This window comes from Triturus cristatus, chromosome 9, assembly GCF_964204655.1.
Source record: "Triturus cristatus chromosome 9, aTriCri1.1, whole genome shotgun sequence".
In the NCBI taxonomy this organism is placed as follows: Eukaryota; Metazoa; Chordata; class Amphibia; order Caudata; family Salamandridae; genus Triturus; species Triturus cristatus.
The window spans coordinates 802,911,057-802,929,648 of NC_140592.1; the positions used below are offsets into that span (position 1 = coordinate 802,911,057).

The following is an 18,592-nucleotide window of genomic DNA, read 5'->3' on the forward strand; positions in this document are numbered from 1 at the left end:
GATTCCAGTGCCGACGGTAACCGTGGGTTGTAGGTCGGTTCCTCAGCCTTATTTTGAGGGGCTAGGAATGGAGGAAGATTGGGAGGGGTCACTGGACCCATTACAAGACCAGTCTGGGCATGAAATGGACTGGTATGAGGAACTGGATGTCGCCAGTGGACTGGATACCTCCCCAGATTCTGGCCTGGTTTCTCCCCCCTACCGTGGCTATGGAGGAGGGAGCTTCATAAGCTATGGTGGTGAGAAGGGCAGCCAAGGTCTTAGACCTTCAGCTCCCTTCGGTGGACATCAAGACGAACATCTTGACAGAGATCCTACAGCTGGGTGTCTCCTTCTCTGAACCCCTCCTGCCTTTCAACGAGGCCTTGAATGATGTGTTTCTGGGCACCTGGTCCAAGCCCAGCACAAGGACTCCTGTGAATAGGATCATTGTGGTTGCTGTTCCTGTTACTTTCTGGTCCCGACAAAGGACAAGGTCCTTTGTACTATACTAGTTGTGAGTCCTCAACTACTTCCTCAAAAAGGAAAAGTTAAAGATGCTCACTCTAGCACAAGTCTTGTGTGCGCTAAACCCTTGACACTGGATGGTGGCGTTGGACTTGCAGGATGCCCATTTTCATATTCCTGTCCTGCTTGCTCATCGGTGGTACCTGCGGTTTACTGTAGGCCATGTGCACTTTCAGTTCATGGGGCTCCCCTTTGGCCTTACCAGCGCCCCTCGTGTTCACCAATGTGATGGTGGTGGTTACAGCTCATCTGCGCAGATCAGGGGTGCCAGTCTTCCCTATCTCAACAACTGGCTGTTGAAGGCGAGATCATCCCAGGCTGTCATCTTACACCTCCAGACTACGGCGAGCCTCCTGCTTTCGCTGTGGGTTTACTATCATCGTGCGGAAGTCACACCGAACTCCCTCTCAGATGCTCCCTTTCAATGGAACTGTTCTGGACATGGTACTGTTTCGGTCCTATTCTCCCGTGCGGCGAGTGCAGGATAATCGTCTGGTTTTTGGTGAGAATGAGTCTGAGGCTGCTAGGCCTCATGGCTTCCTGCCCTGCATCCTTCTTGCAACACATCCCAGATGGTATATGCAGGCTCTGCAGTAGGACCTGAAGTTCCATTGGACACAGCATCAGAGGAATCTCTCTGACTTGGTTCAGATCTCAGAGGGAACTCCTCAGGACCGGCAGTGGTAGCTGACCAACTACGTTTGGATCAGAGGCAGACCCCTCTCCCTTCCCCAACCAGATCCCACAGTAGTAACAGAGGCATCACTCCAGGGATGGGGCAGCTATCTGGGAGAGGTGGAGGCCAGAGGACCATGGTCTCTGGCGTAATCCGGACTCCACATCAACTTCCTGAAGTTCCAAGGGATCCGCTTGGCATTGAAAACATTTCTCCCTTCCATCAAGGGGAATCTGGTTCAGGTGTTTACGGACAACACCACCATTGTGTGCAACAAACAGGGCGGGTTGGGTCCTGGACCCTTTGTTAGGAGGCACTGCGTCTCTAGACATGGCTGGTACAGTAGGGAGTATTCCTGGTGGTTCAGCACCTGGCAGGCACCCTGAATGCCAGGGCGGACGAACTCAGGCTTTGATGTCTAGTGGATCACACATGGCATCTCCATCCAGATGTGGCGAAAGGTATTTTTCAGCAGTGTGGAGAGCCTTGGTTAGATCTATTTGCCTCTGCTTTGTAAAGCACACTACTTACCCGCAAGGGAGGGGGGGGGGTGCATTGGAGTTTCTAAAGGGGCTGTCGCTCGGAAACGCTTTTCGTCTCGAGTGGATCTCAGGCCTGCTATACGCCTTTCCGCCCATACCACTCCTGCCCAGAATGCTCAAAAGATCAGGAACGACGGGGCCCCAGTCATTCTTGTGGCCCCGGACAAGGTACGGAGAGTTTGCTATCCCAAGCTTCTGCTGATGAGCCTTGATTCTCTGATCAGGCTGCCCCCTGGGAGGATCATCAGTAGCAGCAGCAGGGGAGTGTCCTCCACCTGAAACTGCCTCTCTATGCAATATTGCTTGGACATTGAGTGGCGGCAGTTGACAGCATTCGATCTTCCTCCCGAAGTGTGTGATGTAATTTTGGCAGCCAAGCGTCCCTCTGCCAAGACTGGGTACGCCTGCCGGTTGGGGAAATTTGTGAAATATTTAATGGAATGGTCTATTGATCCTCTTTCTGCTTCCTTCTCTCAAGACCTCCTCTTTATTCTGACCCTTTCCCAGCAGGGCTCTGCTCTGTGTATTTTTAAGGGGTACCTTTCAGCATTGTCTGGCTCCTTGAGGCTTCCAAACCAACCCTCTTTTTTAAATCTCGAATCAAATTGTAAACAGGTTTCTTAAGGGGCTTGTACATATGTTCCCACCTGCCCCATTCATCATGCGTCAATGGGACCTTAATTTGGTTCTCACCTTCCTCAAAAAGGAACAGTTCAAGATGCTCACTCTATCTCAGGTCTTGTTTGCCAAAAGACCCTGGAGACTGGATGGTGGTATTGGACTTGCAGGACGCCTATTTGCATATTCCCGTTCTGTCTGCTCATCGGTGCTGCCTGCGATTCACAGCAGGCCACACGCACTTTCAGTTCATGGTGCTCCCCTTTGGCTTTACCAGCGCCCCTCGTGTATTCACCAAGGTGATGGCTGTGCTCTGTTCGAACCTCTGCACAACTGCCTCCTCCAGCTGCTTTCCATCAAGAGAGCCTTTTTAGTGGCAATCACTTCTGCCTGGAGGATGAGCGAATTGCAGGCTCTGTTATCCAAGTGTCTTTCCTGACCATCTTTCCTGATAAGTTGGTTCTTCACACTAGGGCCTCTTTCATACCGAAAGTGATAACACCTTTCCAAGTGGGGCAATCGGTCACATTGCCCACATCCTAAGCTCCTTCACACCCCTCTAAAAGAGGAGCGACTCAACTGTCTGGACCCAAAAAGAGCCTTGTCATTCTGCCTTGACTGCACTAAAGAGTTCCGGGTGGATGAGCAACTCTTCATGTGGTTCGTTGGATCGAAGAAAGGTTGTGCGGTGCAGAAGAGGGCTATCTGCCGGTGGGATGTCCTCTGCATCAAAATTTGCTATGCCGTGGCCAAAAACAGCCTTTTGGAGGCCTAGAAGCTCATTCCACCAGGGCTAAGACAGCAGCCACGTCATTGCAATGTGGTGTTTCAGTCCTTGACATCTGTCAGGCAGCAACATGTGCATCACTGCACCAGTTCACCAAGCCCTACTGCCTGAACAGTCAAGTCTGCAGGGACAACCTTTTTAGCTGCTCTGTCCTGCAGGACTTCCTGATCTAAACTTGTCTACAGTCCCTCCCCCGGGGAGTATATTGCTGGGTTATCTATTCTAAGGTAAGGAATCAGCAGCTAGATGTCTCTATCAGATGGACAAGTTACTTACCTTTGGTAATGCCTTATCTGGTAGAGATATAATCTAGCTGCAGTTTCCTTACTGATCCACCTATCCTCCCCACACTGCGGACTGTTTTTTTGTGTCCTGGCCCACATTGTTCTATCTATGCACACCAGTGTCAGTGCACTTCATGGTTCCGCGTTCCTGGAGTGAAAACCCGTGAAAAGTAACTGACGCCAGCGCACAGAGGTTTCGCCTATATAGGTGACACGGACGTCACTTCCAGCTTGAACGACACCAACGATGTCAGTCAGAGCTGACTGATTCAACCTACCAGCGTGCAAGGGTAATGCTCGAGCACAAGTTTCTGGATCCTGCCTGACGCCTGGGATAGTCCAAGGTAAGGAATCTACAGCTAGATTATGTCTCGACCAGATAAGGCGTTACCGAAGATAAGTAACCTGTCCAATTATGCTCGTACATGCCAACAGACCAGTTTCAGTCGGGGGACTCCTGATTTTCTTTTGCGAAAGTGGCTTTATTTTAGCTGTCTCGGACCTGAAATTTACTCTGCTTCAACCGAAGTCAATGGGGAAAATACATTCCCTATTTTTATTTCAAAATCTCCCGCTTTCCTGGATTAAAATGTTGGTATGTATGTATGATTACATTTAAACTCAGAAAAGGTGCAAAAAACGTCCGGTGGATTGCGCACCAGCTGCCGTTTACTTTCGCCTTCATTTCTCTTTACATTTCAGATTTAATCCTTTTCAAATATCAGACCCAAAACAGATTTGTAAGGAGAAGAAGAAAGACAAACCCAGAGAAGAATCCGCAGTGCCAGGACTCACAAATTCCTGGTTACAAAATTAGTCTACACCCATAGTTTTTGCAGAAATGTTTGACAGCTCGATATGCAACATTTCATCACGCTGAATTTTGCCAGGTTGAGCATTCTGTTTAAATGTGCATTCTAAAGCATTCTTTGTTTCTTTGAGGGAAAATCGTTCAAAAAACTTTTATATTTAAATGTATTCATTTTATGTATCAGAATTATGTGTTAAATAAAAACAAAAAAGAGTATTTCAAATTCAGCGTGCAAATCTGAAAATCAAATTGTGAACCTTTCATTTCTCAATTAGGTTTTGTTTATTCATACACCCAATGCACACATGCAGCTTACTCTTGTGATCCACATCACAATACATACTTTGACAACCTGAGAAAGTAAATATTTCTTCGTAAGGCTCTCAATTTCTCCCGGACTTGTATTTTGATACAATAATACCTCACCCAGGAGATAAGATACAGGAGTATTTACTGGTTATGGTATTACCCCACAAATTCTGCATCTCAGAATAGGACATAACACAGTAATATTGTGTTTTCCCTATCCGTTCTGAGATGCCAAAACTCAGAATGATTCATTTTTTCCATGCTTGAATTTGGACAGAATATACCTGGTAAGCATCGTATGTGTGTGGGGGAGGCAGAGGGGATGGGGGGAATCCACAGATACAATAATTGCGCCCTAACTAGGATTCTACATTTTGTGGTAAACTCCTTTATGGTTCTGGATTGGGCTTCTTGCAGGAGTCACATTGATGATCTAATTGCATATGTAGTCAGGTCAGGGCATCTCCCTTAAGTCCTGATTTAGAGTTTGTCAGACAGGTTACTCTGTCACAAAAATTAGGGATATCCAGTCCTCCCGATTGCAAGTGCCATGCTTGTGTCCTTGTGTAATATAACTGGTGCTCATGTAAAACACTCCTATACCTTCAGTCAAGTTTACGCTATATAAAACTGCAAAAATAAATAGTATATAATGAACTGCAATAAGGTAGACTGGATATTCTTTACATTTGTGACAGAGTAATCCACATGCCAAAATCATTATCAGGCCCGTAGACATTTAGCCCTGAAAACAAAGTATTCCGTTTTTCAGCCCTGGGAATCTCGCACCTGGAAATGCTGATATTGTGGGGTACAGTAATTCTGAGGTGTGGGATTACTTGGTAGTACAAATTTGAATGGGTTATAACTGCAAGAGCCGGGCACATACATTCTATATCTGTTCTAGAGTCACAAATCGATAGCTCTTTTTCACAGCATGAAAGTGCACAGGGCAGAATAGTCGTTAGGCAGACCATCAATTTACCAATTCTCGGTTTGGATACATAATAACCCACTGACAACTACTGAAGGTTAATTTGTTTATTACAAAGCTAAAAATAACTGAACATAAAGACATCTCAAGACGAGGGTATAGAAATACATTGGAATCAGCATGAAGCCAAATCTGCATATCCAGTTTAGACGATGCAACATAAGTAATATAATTAGTCCAAGAAGTAGGATGCAGAAAATCAGAAAGCATGAACCCAAGTTTTTTTTCATCTAGGGTTGGCAAATGAAAAGCATAAAATCTATCCCTACGCTAACACTATAATAACATCCCTACTTTAGCATCTTCAGGAAAAAAGGATAAAAGGTGTCAGCTTGTGGAGTCTTCCTTAGAAGTCTCTCCATGATCAATGGGTCATGTAGCATAAAGCTACAGAGACAGAGCTTGTTCTAAGAGGCTGTCTCTCCGAGTGCTAAAGAAGAAGTGGGCTCTCTCTCCCTACCCCCAACAACACATTATTCGTAGGTAACATTTCCAGAATCCATTTCGAATCACGCCATCTGCTCTGGGTAGGTTCCTGAAGGTGTTTTTCCACGGGACAACGGTGTTCTCTCCTTGATACATTTTGTCCTTGGTTCCCAGGTTTTCTCCTTTGTGAAGCGCAACAACCTTCCTTTATTGACTCAAGCCATACAATTGTAACTTCTTCTCTTCTTGCCTAGCTAGTAAAACAAAGACATTATTCTAGCTCACAAACATGAGAAAGAACAAATTCCACAGTCTACATGAAATTCAACTATTAATTTGAAAGCGAGAGTTTCCAGGGAACTGCATTACAGGCCTACAAAATTTAGCTAACATAAGAAAACATTGTATGAGTTATACGAATTTGCATACAAAATAAGGCACTTCTAATTAACGTATTTACCTACATCTAAAACGACGCAATTAGTGATCACATTTAATACACAAGTTTTTCACGTTAATGTCTTCCGTTCGTTACATTCATTTTCTCCATGTTAATTTTCACCGCCTAAATTACATTACGTTTCGTATTATTGCGTTTCACAATTCTACACTCTAAGTTTATACAACAAAAGATTATATGCAAGTACAATCTTCACATGATTATAATGCACCCTACAATAAAATGCGTTTTCCGCTACATCATAACCATGGGAATTGGTGTCTGCACAACATTTCCTGCCGATTTTTCCACCATTCCAGCATGTTTCCTCATGCACATTTTGTCAAGTTATTTCCTGGTGAACTATCAGTATGGAAACAGGAGTCTGGTGTTCCAGCACAGCTCAGAATTCTAATTTGGTCAAAGGCATAATTTTATCGCTGAGTTTGGATTGCTGAAAATCATGCAGTAGTGCATACTTGTCATTTGTAACTAGTGCAGGCCACTGAATGGTTAAATAACTCTATTTGGTTCGTAAGGGGGTGTGTATCTGAAAGAGTGCATAGTAAGCCACTGTGCATTATGGGCGCATAAAACTATTGAGTGACTCTGATGCTACAATTGTGCCATTTGAGGCCGAAGTCTGATTGGTTTGTAACTATCACATGAATCCAAGATAGCATGTTAGGACCATGATAACACCTTAAATTCTATGGAAGTTACATCATGCCTATAAACGGTAGCCTCCACTCCACAGATATGTTGTCATTTTCATTAAATGCGAGTTTTGAGCACATTGATGTTTGTAACTATTCAGCTTTCCATTATTAGTGTAAAGTGTTTTCTAAAGCATATTTTTACAAACGGTGGAAAAATTGCAGTTTCCTCTCTTTGGAAACCATTATAGGAAATGCACGAGGGAGAAGACAAAGAAGGATTCGTAGGAGAGGTTTTACCATTTGAAAATGGCGTCAAAAGTAATACACTTTCACCAACTGCAGAAGCAACTAGCCTGCCAACAAAACTACAAGAAATCCAAACGAAAATTGAAAATTCAGAGTTCGAAGCAAAGAGCATTTTCAGTGATCCACTGAAGTCAATACAGGAACTCGACAAGGTCATTTTAATGAGCGAAGAAAGTTTTTCTGTGCCTGAAATACCGAATGATGTTCCGAGAGAAATGTTGAATGCGAAGGAGGTATGCTTTTGTATCAGTTCTTATAGCATGACCCCCGAGTTTCTAACTGACCTGTATATAGTCTTTCGGAGTCTTAACCCCTTCGACGCTCATGACGGAACGGTTCCGTCATGAGCGTCGGTTGAGCTGTGCTCATGACGGAACCGTTCCGTCATGACCACGCCCGCGCAAGCAGCGCTCAGCACAGCGGGGGAATCCGCCCCGCATGGAAGGGGTTAACCGCCAGTATATACTTGCTCATTCAGAAATGCATGTTTTGTTTACTTCTACAAACATTTACTCCTAACCCCTTGTTGGGGAATCTTTGTTGCAAAGAAGTAACTTACTTGTAAACAGGCTTCCAAACAGCATTATTCCAACAAAAACAAGAAGCACCAGTACCACAATGGCATGTGGCAAAAAAAGCAAACTGCCAATATTGAAATACCTGTATAGAAAGAGAATGCCACCTGTTAGAATTATGGAGAAGGCTGAAAAATAAGAAAATGTCTTTCATGTTACTGTAATATGTTATTTCTCTTTCATCTTTATTTCTGGGCCCTTTTACTCTTTCGGGTTGAGGTGACTACCATATGTTTGATGCATTATTATTTTTCTTTAAGGTTTATCTTGTCCCTTATTCTCTTATGGAATAGATCTATCCAAGCTGCAACGCTAAAGGCATGCAAAGTCAGAATATCTGTCAATTGTTTTGATTTGACATATCTATAGGATAATTATGTATGGTTTTTCCATTGCATTCCTGTTTTTTTGGGTTTGGTTGTTTTCCATTGACCCACTAGTGTCATCTATGTGCTTACATTTCTGAGCCAGCTGTAGCCTGCCTATAACCATCCAAGATCCTGGTTGATAGCTCCTCAGCATGCTCCTCCCATGTTGTGCTGGATGTTTTATAAAGCACAAGATCAATAGAGTGCTTTAGCAGCAGGGTGAGTTATAGAGCGTACGGGAAGGATTCTGAGATCATATTTCAGGTTAGGGCGTCTTGGAGGGTGTTTCTCAGTGGGAAACTCTATGGTTTCTATCATGGGTAGGACAGTGGATACTGACCGCTAAAAATGTTAAGAGCAGGAAAGCTCCAGAAGAGATTCCCATTGCAGTTGGAGAATTAGAAATGTTGAGCCACTAGCTTTTTAGTAATTTGCAAATATTGACCTCTGAACCAAAAAGAGAATGGTTGCTACAATGATTGTATGTGGGTGTTTGCCTACATCCCACAGCTGTAGTATTTAATGAATGTTTTTTATAACCATGTGTTGTTCCCTAAGTGTATAAGCCAATATACTGTACTTATCTGCTTCTTGTTAGTATAGCGGTACAAATGAAGATGTTAAAAAAAAGAAGAAAACAAAAATGTATTATTTCACCGATACGATTGGTATTTGGTTCTGTGACTCATTTAAAAGTTCAATGAGCAACTGAATGCTTGAGAAATAAAAAAAAAATTGATCTGAATGCTTATTTTACTTTGCCTGACTATTTTAAAACCCTTAGGTGGCTGTCAAGATGAAAGAAGACATACTTGAGAAGGTTGTACCATCAAAAGAAGCAGTTAAACAAGACCAATCACAGGATAGAAGCACTGAAGATGAAATAGAGATCAAAAAGAGAGTTGCAGAAATAGGCCAAGAACACGTGATACCAGAAAGCGATAGCACTTCTGCAGTATCTATAAGGCTAATCAAGAAATATTCCCACGGAGAGAGGCTTCTGGAAGAGGAAATTCCAATGAGAGAGGAGCCGACAGCTGTCCTTAAAACACCAGATAATGCTCAAGTGGAATCACCAATGGATATACTGAAGGTATGATTCAAGATTAGTGAACATTAAGCATTCATAGACATTCAGACCTCCACAGAGCTTATTGGCTCTCTGACTACTATGAAATGTACAGAAAGATTCTGTGATTAAATGGCTGTGTTTTATTTTGCCCACAAACCATAATATGATACCTTACCAATCTTGTGGTCCTAATAAATAACTGTTTAGGGACTTATTTATTGGTGAATCTCTTACCAAAAGCAGGTGTCTGTAGTCACATATACATTGAGAACAAAAACTTCTAAAATCACAGAGTCTCCCCTACAAGAATGATGGTGTCAAGCTTAACACACAACACAGCCGAAGTCATTAAAGAATGGTAGTCCAGATATATAAAGTAAAAATGTGGTAAGGTATAAAGTAATATTAGGCCGCAGGCATGAAGTAAAAAATACAAAGAATTTGACATGCTCAGTACTAATTCCAAATATTACAGCTGTTAAAGCAGCTGTTCTGCCACTATACAGTTCAGAAAAAACGATCAGTGGACCTCAGATGAGTCTCGATGAGAAAGGTTTAGAAAAATAACTCACTACTTAGGTATACATTTAAGAATGTACAATCTTGACAGAGACAAGAGGATACAAATGCAGGAGGTTCATCCAACCCAAAGACTACCATTTTTGATGTTGTTCCTGAAGGAGTCTGATGATACATCGATCGATAGATAGATAGATAGATAGATAGATAGATAGATAGATAGATAGATAGATAGATAGATAGATAGATAGATAGATAGATAGATAGATAGATAGATCGATCTACGGTTTAAGCAACAGAGACCTCCCGATAGCCTCAAAGAAATGTGGGCCATAAGTATTGTAATAAACAAAATTTTGTTCGGAAACAATATTACATAAAATAATACAGACTGCTGGGTACTTGAAGTCACCCTGAAGTCAGTTATTACAAGACAACAGGTCATCACAAAAAAGGTTCACCAGTAACATTAATTTCTGGTGAATATTACAATTGTCTGATACATTTGAAGACTGTATACAGGATAAGTAACATTGAATGTTTAATGTTTAAGAAAGAAATTGAGAACCAGCCACACAAATGAGGAAATATATAACTTCAAAATGTTAGGCACCATAGGTGTTGCAGAGCTGCTTGTGAAATTTAACAGCGGGATGTACACTAAGGTATGTGTCCTCCCTGGGGAAACCACCAACTGTAGAATAGCGATTTCCCTAGAAGGGCACAGATCTCAGCGTCCCTCCTTGAATTCAATTTAGCAAGCATGAAAATGCATGAGTTTTCAGAGAGTGGGTCAGCTGTGGGAGTGAGCAGTTGGACGTTGAGTGGCAAAGCTGATGACTTGAAGTTGCCCTTGTTGTATGTGCTGTTTATAAATGTCCCTTTGTGACGCATCTACCTCATTTCACCACTATTCAACTTCCCTGAATGTCTGCCATTATGATTACTAATTATGATTTTGATTGTAAAACCACTGTCAGGGGAAAGACCATAAAATAGGATTGTAGCTTTGGTTCCAAAGGTTAATAGTGAGTATAAGGAAATTATCTACTTTTACTGCATCTCAGGTGTCGGAAAAAGTAATGTGCTAGGTTAAGATGCATGCTATGCTCCCTATGCTGAAGACCCTTCCTTTGAAGCCTCTGACCTGTGAATGCATCTATGCTCTATTTGGATAATGCACACCTAGCCAAAAAGAGAGAGGAGCACTGGACAGGGTGATATGCAAGCATGAAATGAAGAAGAGATGGAAGATTTAGCTGTTTATTGGATTGTTACTGCATTGTAATGTGGTGTTGTATAACGTGGCATGTCTTCACCTCATATATTTAAATTGGAGCTGCGTGTGAGCAGTCCATATGACTACAGAGATATTGTCGCAGATCCTAGGTGCAGAAAAGGAAAAGACCTGCTGTTTGATTTCTTTTTCACAATTTGTAGTCTCCAATCTGATGGTGGTCTGGCTGTGGGTGTCCTGAGAGCCACCAATGAGGGTGACCTTTGTCAGAAAGATAGGCAGAGGTGCTGGTCTTAATGAAGCAGCTAGTTTTGGATATGTTGTGACCTGACAAGGGGATCCAATGGAGCTCAAATAGGATGGAGGTGATGTGATAACATTTCTTCTGACCCACAATGGGATGTGCTGAGGCATGTGGAATGCCCATAAGGGGTGCCATTGTGGACTTTGGGAGGAAATGGAGAAGGGTGTTACCATCATCCAGCTGAGAGTGGCCTATACAGCAGTTCTGAATTCACTTTCCTGAAAAAACACATTTCCCTGTTTTTGGGAGAGAAAGCTGGAACCAGACTTTCTTTGTTTCTTTTGCTAAATGTACCTTCAGGAGGAGGTTGATGTCCAAGGTGAATCTATGTGACTTGGTATTCAGTAAAATGAGGATTCAAACCCATCAATCTTAATGTCATTGAGCCAAGTTTGTACTATTTCTTGATCAGGTTGGATACCCCTTCTTGTCTAATACTGGGGATTCTGTCTTAGTTGTGTAGAGTTTCAGAGAGGCACCGGACATTCAAGTCTGATGGGTTCATGCAGTGTTTGAGGCATTGGGTGTCTGGAGCAGAGGGGACTTTAAGATAGAGTTGTATCTTGTTGCTGTGTTGCTGAATCTTGATGCTGATATCTGTGATTGGAACCCCAAGGGGCTCCATGTATATGGTGAAGATGACAGCAGACAGTATGGAGCTCTGGGAAACTCTGTGTACAGTAAAGCGCAGACATACCAGCAATGGCTGCACTAGCTGTGATCACTTCCATATCTGTTAGTTAATGAAAATATGATGAACTGCATTTACCAGAACCCAGTGAGGGACTTTTGTTGGGATGACAGCAGTGTGCTCACTCCCTCACTGCACTGCTAAAGCTCCTCCAAGAACCATTAGGTGGATGAACCTTGGGGTGCACGTGCATGCACTGGAATGGTACTAACTTGATGAAATACAATCAGAATTTGAAGCACCTATGAAAAGACATGCTACTTCCTCATAAAAACTGCAATCATCCAGAAATACATGCCCAGTAAAACACAGAAACCCAGTACTGGCTGCAAGAACAGATGCTGAACACTTCCTTACTTGTGAGTTACAGAAAAATATATGAGTGGGACTGAACTAGAGTGATACTAATCTGATGAAATACAAGCAGCATTTCAAGCGCCTGCTACTTCCTCCTGAAAAAGTGCAATCACCCGAAGGGTGTATTCTTGGTTCATTGTAATTGAGCCTATTGGGCTAACACCTGATAACAATGAAATGTAAAGCAAAGTCAAGGAATGAAAAAGTGGAATAACATGGAGCCATCTGTCACCCTAAGCTAAAGAGACCTACTTCTTCCTGCTGAAATAGGACAATGACCCAGAAACAAGTTTCAAGGAATGAGCAGAAATACCAGCATTGGCTACTCCAACTGATGGTGAACACTTGCTCATGCATTACTGAAGATATGATGAACTTCATTTATCACAATGTAATGGTAAATGTTTGCTGAGGGGCCAGCAGTGTGTTACATACCCCTCTGCATTGTTAAAGCTCCTCCTGGCATGAATAGGCTGTTGCACAATAAATAGATCTGGTACTTCCTGATTAAAATGGGCAATCACTTAGAAAAACTTGCCCAGTAATGCACAGAAATGCCATGCCAGCTCTGGCACTACCAACTACAGTACTTGTGGGATACTGAAAATATGATTAACTGCATTTACCTGAATCCAATGGGAGCATTTGCTGAGAAGCCAGAAGTGTCTTCTTTCCCACTCCTGCTCACGCCCATATTTGCTAATCTATGTTCTTATTGGTTAATATAAATGCATAGCACACTCCAATCCCACCCAAATCAAAATAAAAAAATCTAACTCCAGATCTAAATCTACTTTCTGTGAGAGAGGCACTGATGTGAGAAAGGCATAGCTGCCTCGTAAGATGTTGGAACACCTACTTACTAAAAGTAATCTGTTTCTTGGTTGGTTGTAACTCATGCTTGGAAAGCTAAATACACGGTAGAGGAATTGGTATCTACTTTCTTACCTAGCCACTATGGCCACTGAGGTCTGAAACTAAACTCAAACAACAGATGACATTTAATTGGACATGTCTAAGAAAACCAGCAACAAACTGTTGCTCTGGGAAGGATACATATGCCACAGCTAACACTACAAACTCCTTTCTCACAATTGCACTGATCCAATCACTCACATCCTACTTCAATAACAATCCAACTCTGAAAGGTGTCACTGAAGTAGGGTCTTGAACTGAACCTATTGAATATGAAGCACATTAGTCCTCCCACTTCCATTAACTACTGGGCCTGCAGAGTACTCTGTTTCTGAGATACTAAGCCACACTTCTATTCCTACTCCATTCCGTTCCATAATAAATGTACCTATATGTATGAAAAGAATGACTAAATATGAAATAAAGTAAAGATATGCTTTATGCCTCCTTTATTTTCAAGGTTGTGCTGCTTTCATTTATTAAGTGGAATCTGCCATTATTTAGTATATAGATGGAGTAATGCCAATATATCCTGCATTACCTCTGTGACATTTTACATGCTACAGGTGTCTGTCAGCAAGAAAGAGGAAATATCAAAGAGGAGTCTACCTTCAGAGGAGTCTGAACACCACTCGCCTTCAGACGTTCAGGACATGAATGAGGCTGACACTGAAACTATTAGACACAGAAAGTTTGACCAGGCACCCGAGCCTTTCATCCAAGCAAGACCAGAGATTTCCCATGAAGAACCTAACAAAAAGGATGTTTCAGAGACCAAGGTGGCTCCAGCTGGTTTTGAAACAGCAAGTGACGTGCGAGAGAAAATGCCCAGTGCAACATTTGAGGTAACGTTGAAAAGTAATCTAAAATGCCAGTGGGTTAAAATAGTGGTCCTCTTTCTTATGCAAGATAAAGTGTCCCTCCACAGCTATACATATTCAGGGTAATGATATTACGATTATTTTGTTGAGTGCCTTTAAAAGGTTGGTGAACTCTGATGCAATGCCATATTTCGATTTGGTGCCGGTGTTAACTATTTTTTCCTCCACTGTCCAAAATGTATCCAGTATCCTTAACCATACCCACTCTCATATAAAATCCCAGAGAGTTTAGGATTCTTGATATCCCATTCAATTCAAAATGAATCACAGTCCTATCCTATGCCCTTGCGCTCCATTGGACTACATGCCTGAGGTCCTGCTATCTATCAAGGCCTCAATTTAAAATAGGTCTGGCTTACTGCTGATTGGAGGTGGACTTGGAGAGTCAACACTTGCATCTGCCCCTCTGATCCTTCATCTTGCTACCTGTTTCCAGTCCCTGTGTCACTCTCTCCTCCCATCCATTCTTCTCTCATTTATGTGAACCTGATGTGCTCTCGTCATTTAACTAACCTCTTCCAACTTATGCCTTGTTTTCCACTCTTCTCTTTCCCCTCTGTGTTCTGACACCCTTGTTTCCATCTCCATATCTTTTCCTGCCTGCCCTCTCCCACACCATCCCATCCACATTGTATTCTCAAGTATCTTGCCTCTCCTCCATGCCTGTGTCCCTGTCAGCCCCCTCTTTGCATTTCATCCTGTTAATGTGATCTCTTCTCTGTGTCCTGCAGCGATCCCCATTTTAGTCCTGCGGCAGAGAAGGAAGCATGATTTACCACTGTCAGTTCTGGTACATCGGGTCAAATCTTACCCAAACTTAAAGTATCAAGCTCAACCAGGATGTCTTTGGCTAACCGGTTTCAAATGACCCAGATATTTAAACACCTTTAAACCATTCAATTTGAAGCATTTTGGATAACCTAACATCATTCTCTTTTCAATTCAAAACTTACAGTATGCCCCAATGTGTCTTCATAACTTAAAATTCAACTTTTGCTAAGAAAATTCAAACCCTAAGACTCATATCCTCACATCTCCACAGAACTGCGGGAGGTAAAACTGGCATATCTTCCTCCGCAGTGCTGGGATGGATGCTGAACAATCTTGCATTAAGTTACAGAATGTTTATGGAAATTGACCATTCCTGGGTAGCAAAGAACACTTTATGCAAGAGGAAGGTGCCTCATAATTTGAAATTAGATCATTCCCCTGGGAACGGACTTTCCTTTCCATAACATGATCTTCCAGTAGTATTTTACATATATATATATATATATATATATAACACCATAGGTTTCAGGGGCGTTATAGTTAGCTGGATTTTTCACTCGTACAAAACCATTGAAATTCCCCCGTTATAGTTAGTTCAGCTAACTATAACTCGCGCGCCCGCAATGCACTGCTGATGACGTCACATATTACATCACTCATGACATGGTCAGTGACATCACTCATGACATCACTCATGCCACTGCCTCTTCCTTCTGCCCACAATGGTCTATTATATTGCCACAGCCTCTTTTGCCAGTCCTGTATTGTTGGTTTGTTGCCCCTGCCCCCCTTTCCACTGCCCTCCATAGTCTGTTGTGCTGCCACTACCCTTCCTGTCTGCCCTCTGCACTCTCCTACCTGCCTTCAATTTTCAGAGTCCGTGCCCCTGGCCTCTACCTATCAACAGTATCTCAATGAACAACTAGATTGCTAACATTCTATATTTATTACAAAAGTGTGGAACGCCTGACGTCATCTTGATGTAATCAAAACTGTAATACCTAGAGCATTTCCTTTAGAAATTACATATATGAGACGGTCTTATTTGCATCAAAATTATGGTTAGTGCTCTAAAAAACTAAAATGAGGACATATTTTCTGAGTTTTCAAATAGCGACAAAGAACTTTTAAATTATTTGTAATCTTTATGTTTTTTTATCCAGTTGACCACTTGATTAAATGTTGCACTTAGGGGAGAGGATGTGGTGTTACTTCCAGAGCTGCAGACTTTGCAACTGGGGAACCAGGTTGGAGTTTCTGCTTCAGCTCAACATTCTGTGATTCTGGTCAAAACACTTAATCTCCCCATGTCTACAACAAAAATGAATTTGATCTTGTGTGATGTAACCAATGATCATGTAAAGCACTCCAATACCTGATAAGTCTGCACTATATAAAACTGCAAATACACAAAAAATAAGTGTTTTGCACACTTCTGTCATTGGGCTACATGTGGGCTACATCTGGGTGATATTTCTGTGGCGTTTGGGCTCTTTTGTCTCCGGTGGCCATCTTGGGAGATTTATTTGTTATGAAGTTTCCTAATTTCCTCATTTACTGCAGTCTCCTCAGTAGAAAATGCTTTCAGTTTTTTACTTTGATTCCATCAAGAAGGTATTCAGATATTTCACACATTTGCCATACATTCTGAATGTTTTAGCACTCTAGTTGCTCATTAGATCACTGTAAAAGCTACTGCTCACCATGGAAGTCTGCTGCTGGTATTAAATGTGCATGTTTCAGTCTGCCTATCAGAATTTTTTAATGAAATAGAAGAGGATTTGAAAAGTCACTCAAAATGTGCCCTAATTTTTCTTTCTTCAGCACTAATCATAATTTCTATGGCAAAATGAACCCCCTCATTGTGTTCCTTTTTAAATTAAATGTTTTAAGTGTTACCAGTTTATTCCAATCAAGGTGGCTTCCGGTGTGCCATACTTTTGTCATAATGAAGACAGTAAGCGCTCTAGTTGTTTGTAACAACACTCTGGGACATTCTGTCATTGGGCTATACTTGGGCTACATCTGGGTGATATTTGGGCTACATTTGGGCTCTTTTGTCTCTGGTGGCCATCTTGGTAGACTTATTTGTTATGAAGTTTCCTAATTTCCTCATTTACTGCAGTCTCCTCAGTAGGAAATACTTTCAGTTTTTTACTTTGATTCCAAAGGCATTCAGATGTGTCACACATTTGCCATAAATTCAGAATGTTAGCACTCTTTTTGCTCATTAGATCACTGTAGTAAAGCTACTGCTCACCAGGGAAAACTGCTGCTGGTATTGAAAGTGCATGTTTCAGTCTGCATGTCAGAATTTTTTAATGAAATAGATGAGGATTTGAGAAGTCACTCAAAATGTGCCCTAATTTTTCTTTCTGCAGCACTAATCATACTTTTTATGGAAAAATGAACCTCCTCATTTTATTCCTTTTTAAATTAAATGTTTTAAGAGTTACCACTTTAATCCAAGCAAGATGGCTTCAGGTGTGCCATACGTTTATCATAAGTAGGACTGTTAGCGCTGTAGTTGTTCTTTGGAACACTCTGGGAAGCTGCAGTAGAACACAAAGGAATCAACTGACAGTCTCTGCCCTTGTTGGATGTACATGTTTTACTGAGAATGTCAGACTTCATTCTCACATGACTGAGAAAGATAATGTGAATTTACAGAAAATAAGCTTTCAGTTTAGCTTATAGATCACCTTCCAAACCTCTGTGGGAAAAGCATGAGAAAATATTTTTCTCTCAATCATGATATCCCAGCAGAAGGCTTTTTCACATGGTGAAATCACCTTAGAACATACCACAATTCCTAAAATGAGTATGGTACCATCAACAAATGATTTATAATGTAACTAAAGTCTTAAAACCTTCTATTAACTGCAATGCTTTTTAATGAGGTGCTATCATGTATATTGGTCCCAAGATGGCTGCCAACACTTCTTGGATGAAGTGCTGACAGCCAATCAGATCTCAGGATGAGATGTGTGGTTAGGCTCCGCCCACATATATATATGATTTTACTTTTGATTTTCTCAGGAACTACTGAATAGATTGACACCAGACCTGCAAAAGGCACATCCCTGACCTGAGGACTACCTCTCTGCCAAATTTCAAGTAATTCTGTTCAGCCGTTCGGGCTGTACCTTGGACTAAAGGTCCCTGTGGAAAATTGCATGGGGAAAACGCGTTTTGGGACCCCCCTTTTTTCTCAGCCCCCGCTTGACGAATCCCCCCGAGACTTTCAGGATAGGAGCGGAGCGGAGCGCCCCACCTATTTTGAAAATTTTGCGAGGATTCGTCAACCGGCGCCAAAGTTATTCCAAATAGAATGTTGCGGATTTCCTATGGAAACACAGTCCTAACTATAACTATCTACTGGCGACCGCCAGTAGATAATGTATGTATGTATATGACAAGAGTTTAGCTTCATGATGTGGAGTAAAAAAGAATATATATATATATTTATTCTGTTTACCAACCTTAGAAGCTAGGATGTCTGCCATTCATTTCTATAATAGTTTAGAAGGCAAATATTTCTTTA

The 18,592-nt window shown here is 41.9% G+C and overlaps 1 protein-coding gene across 1 annotated transcript in view; it reads left to right on the forward strand.

The window, feature by feature from the left end:
- Positions 1 to 18,592, forward strand: part of LOC146798868 (nesprin-2-like) — a 1,144,883-nt gene that overhangs the window by 476,804 nt on the left and 649,487 nt on the right. The window contains exons 44-46 of the mRNA XM_085627789.1: positions 7,301 to 7,591; positions 9,086 to 9,394; positions 13,963 to 14,241. Coding sequence (XP_085483915.1) covers positions 7,301 to 7,591; positions 9,086 to 9,394; positions 13,963 to 14,241 — 879 coding nt within the window. The remainder of the gene's footprint in view (positions 1 to 7,300; positions 7,592 to 9,085; positions 9,395 to 13,962; positions 14,242 to 18,592) is intronic.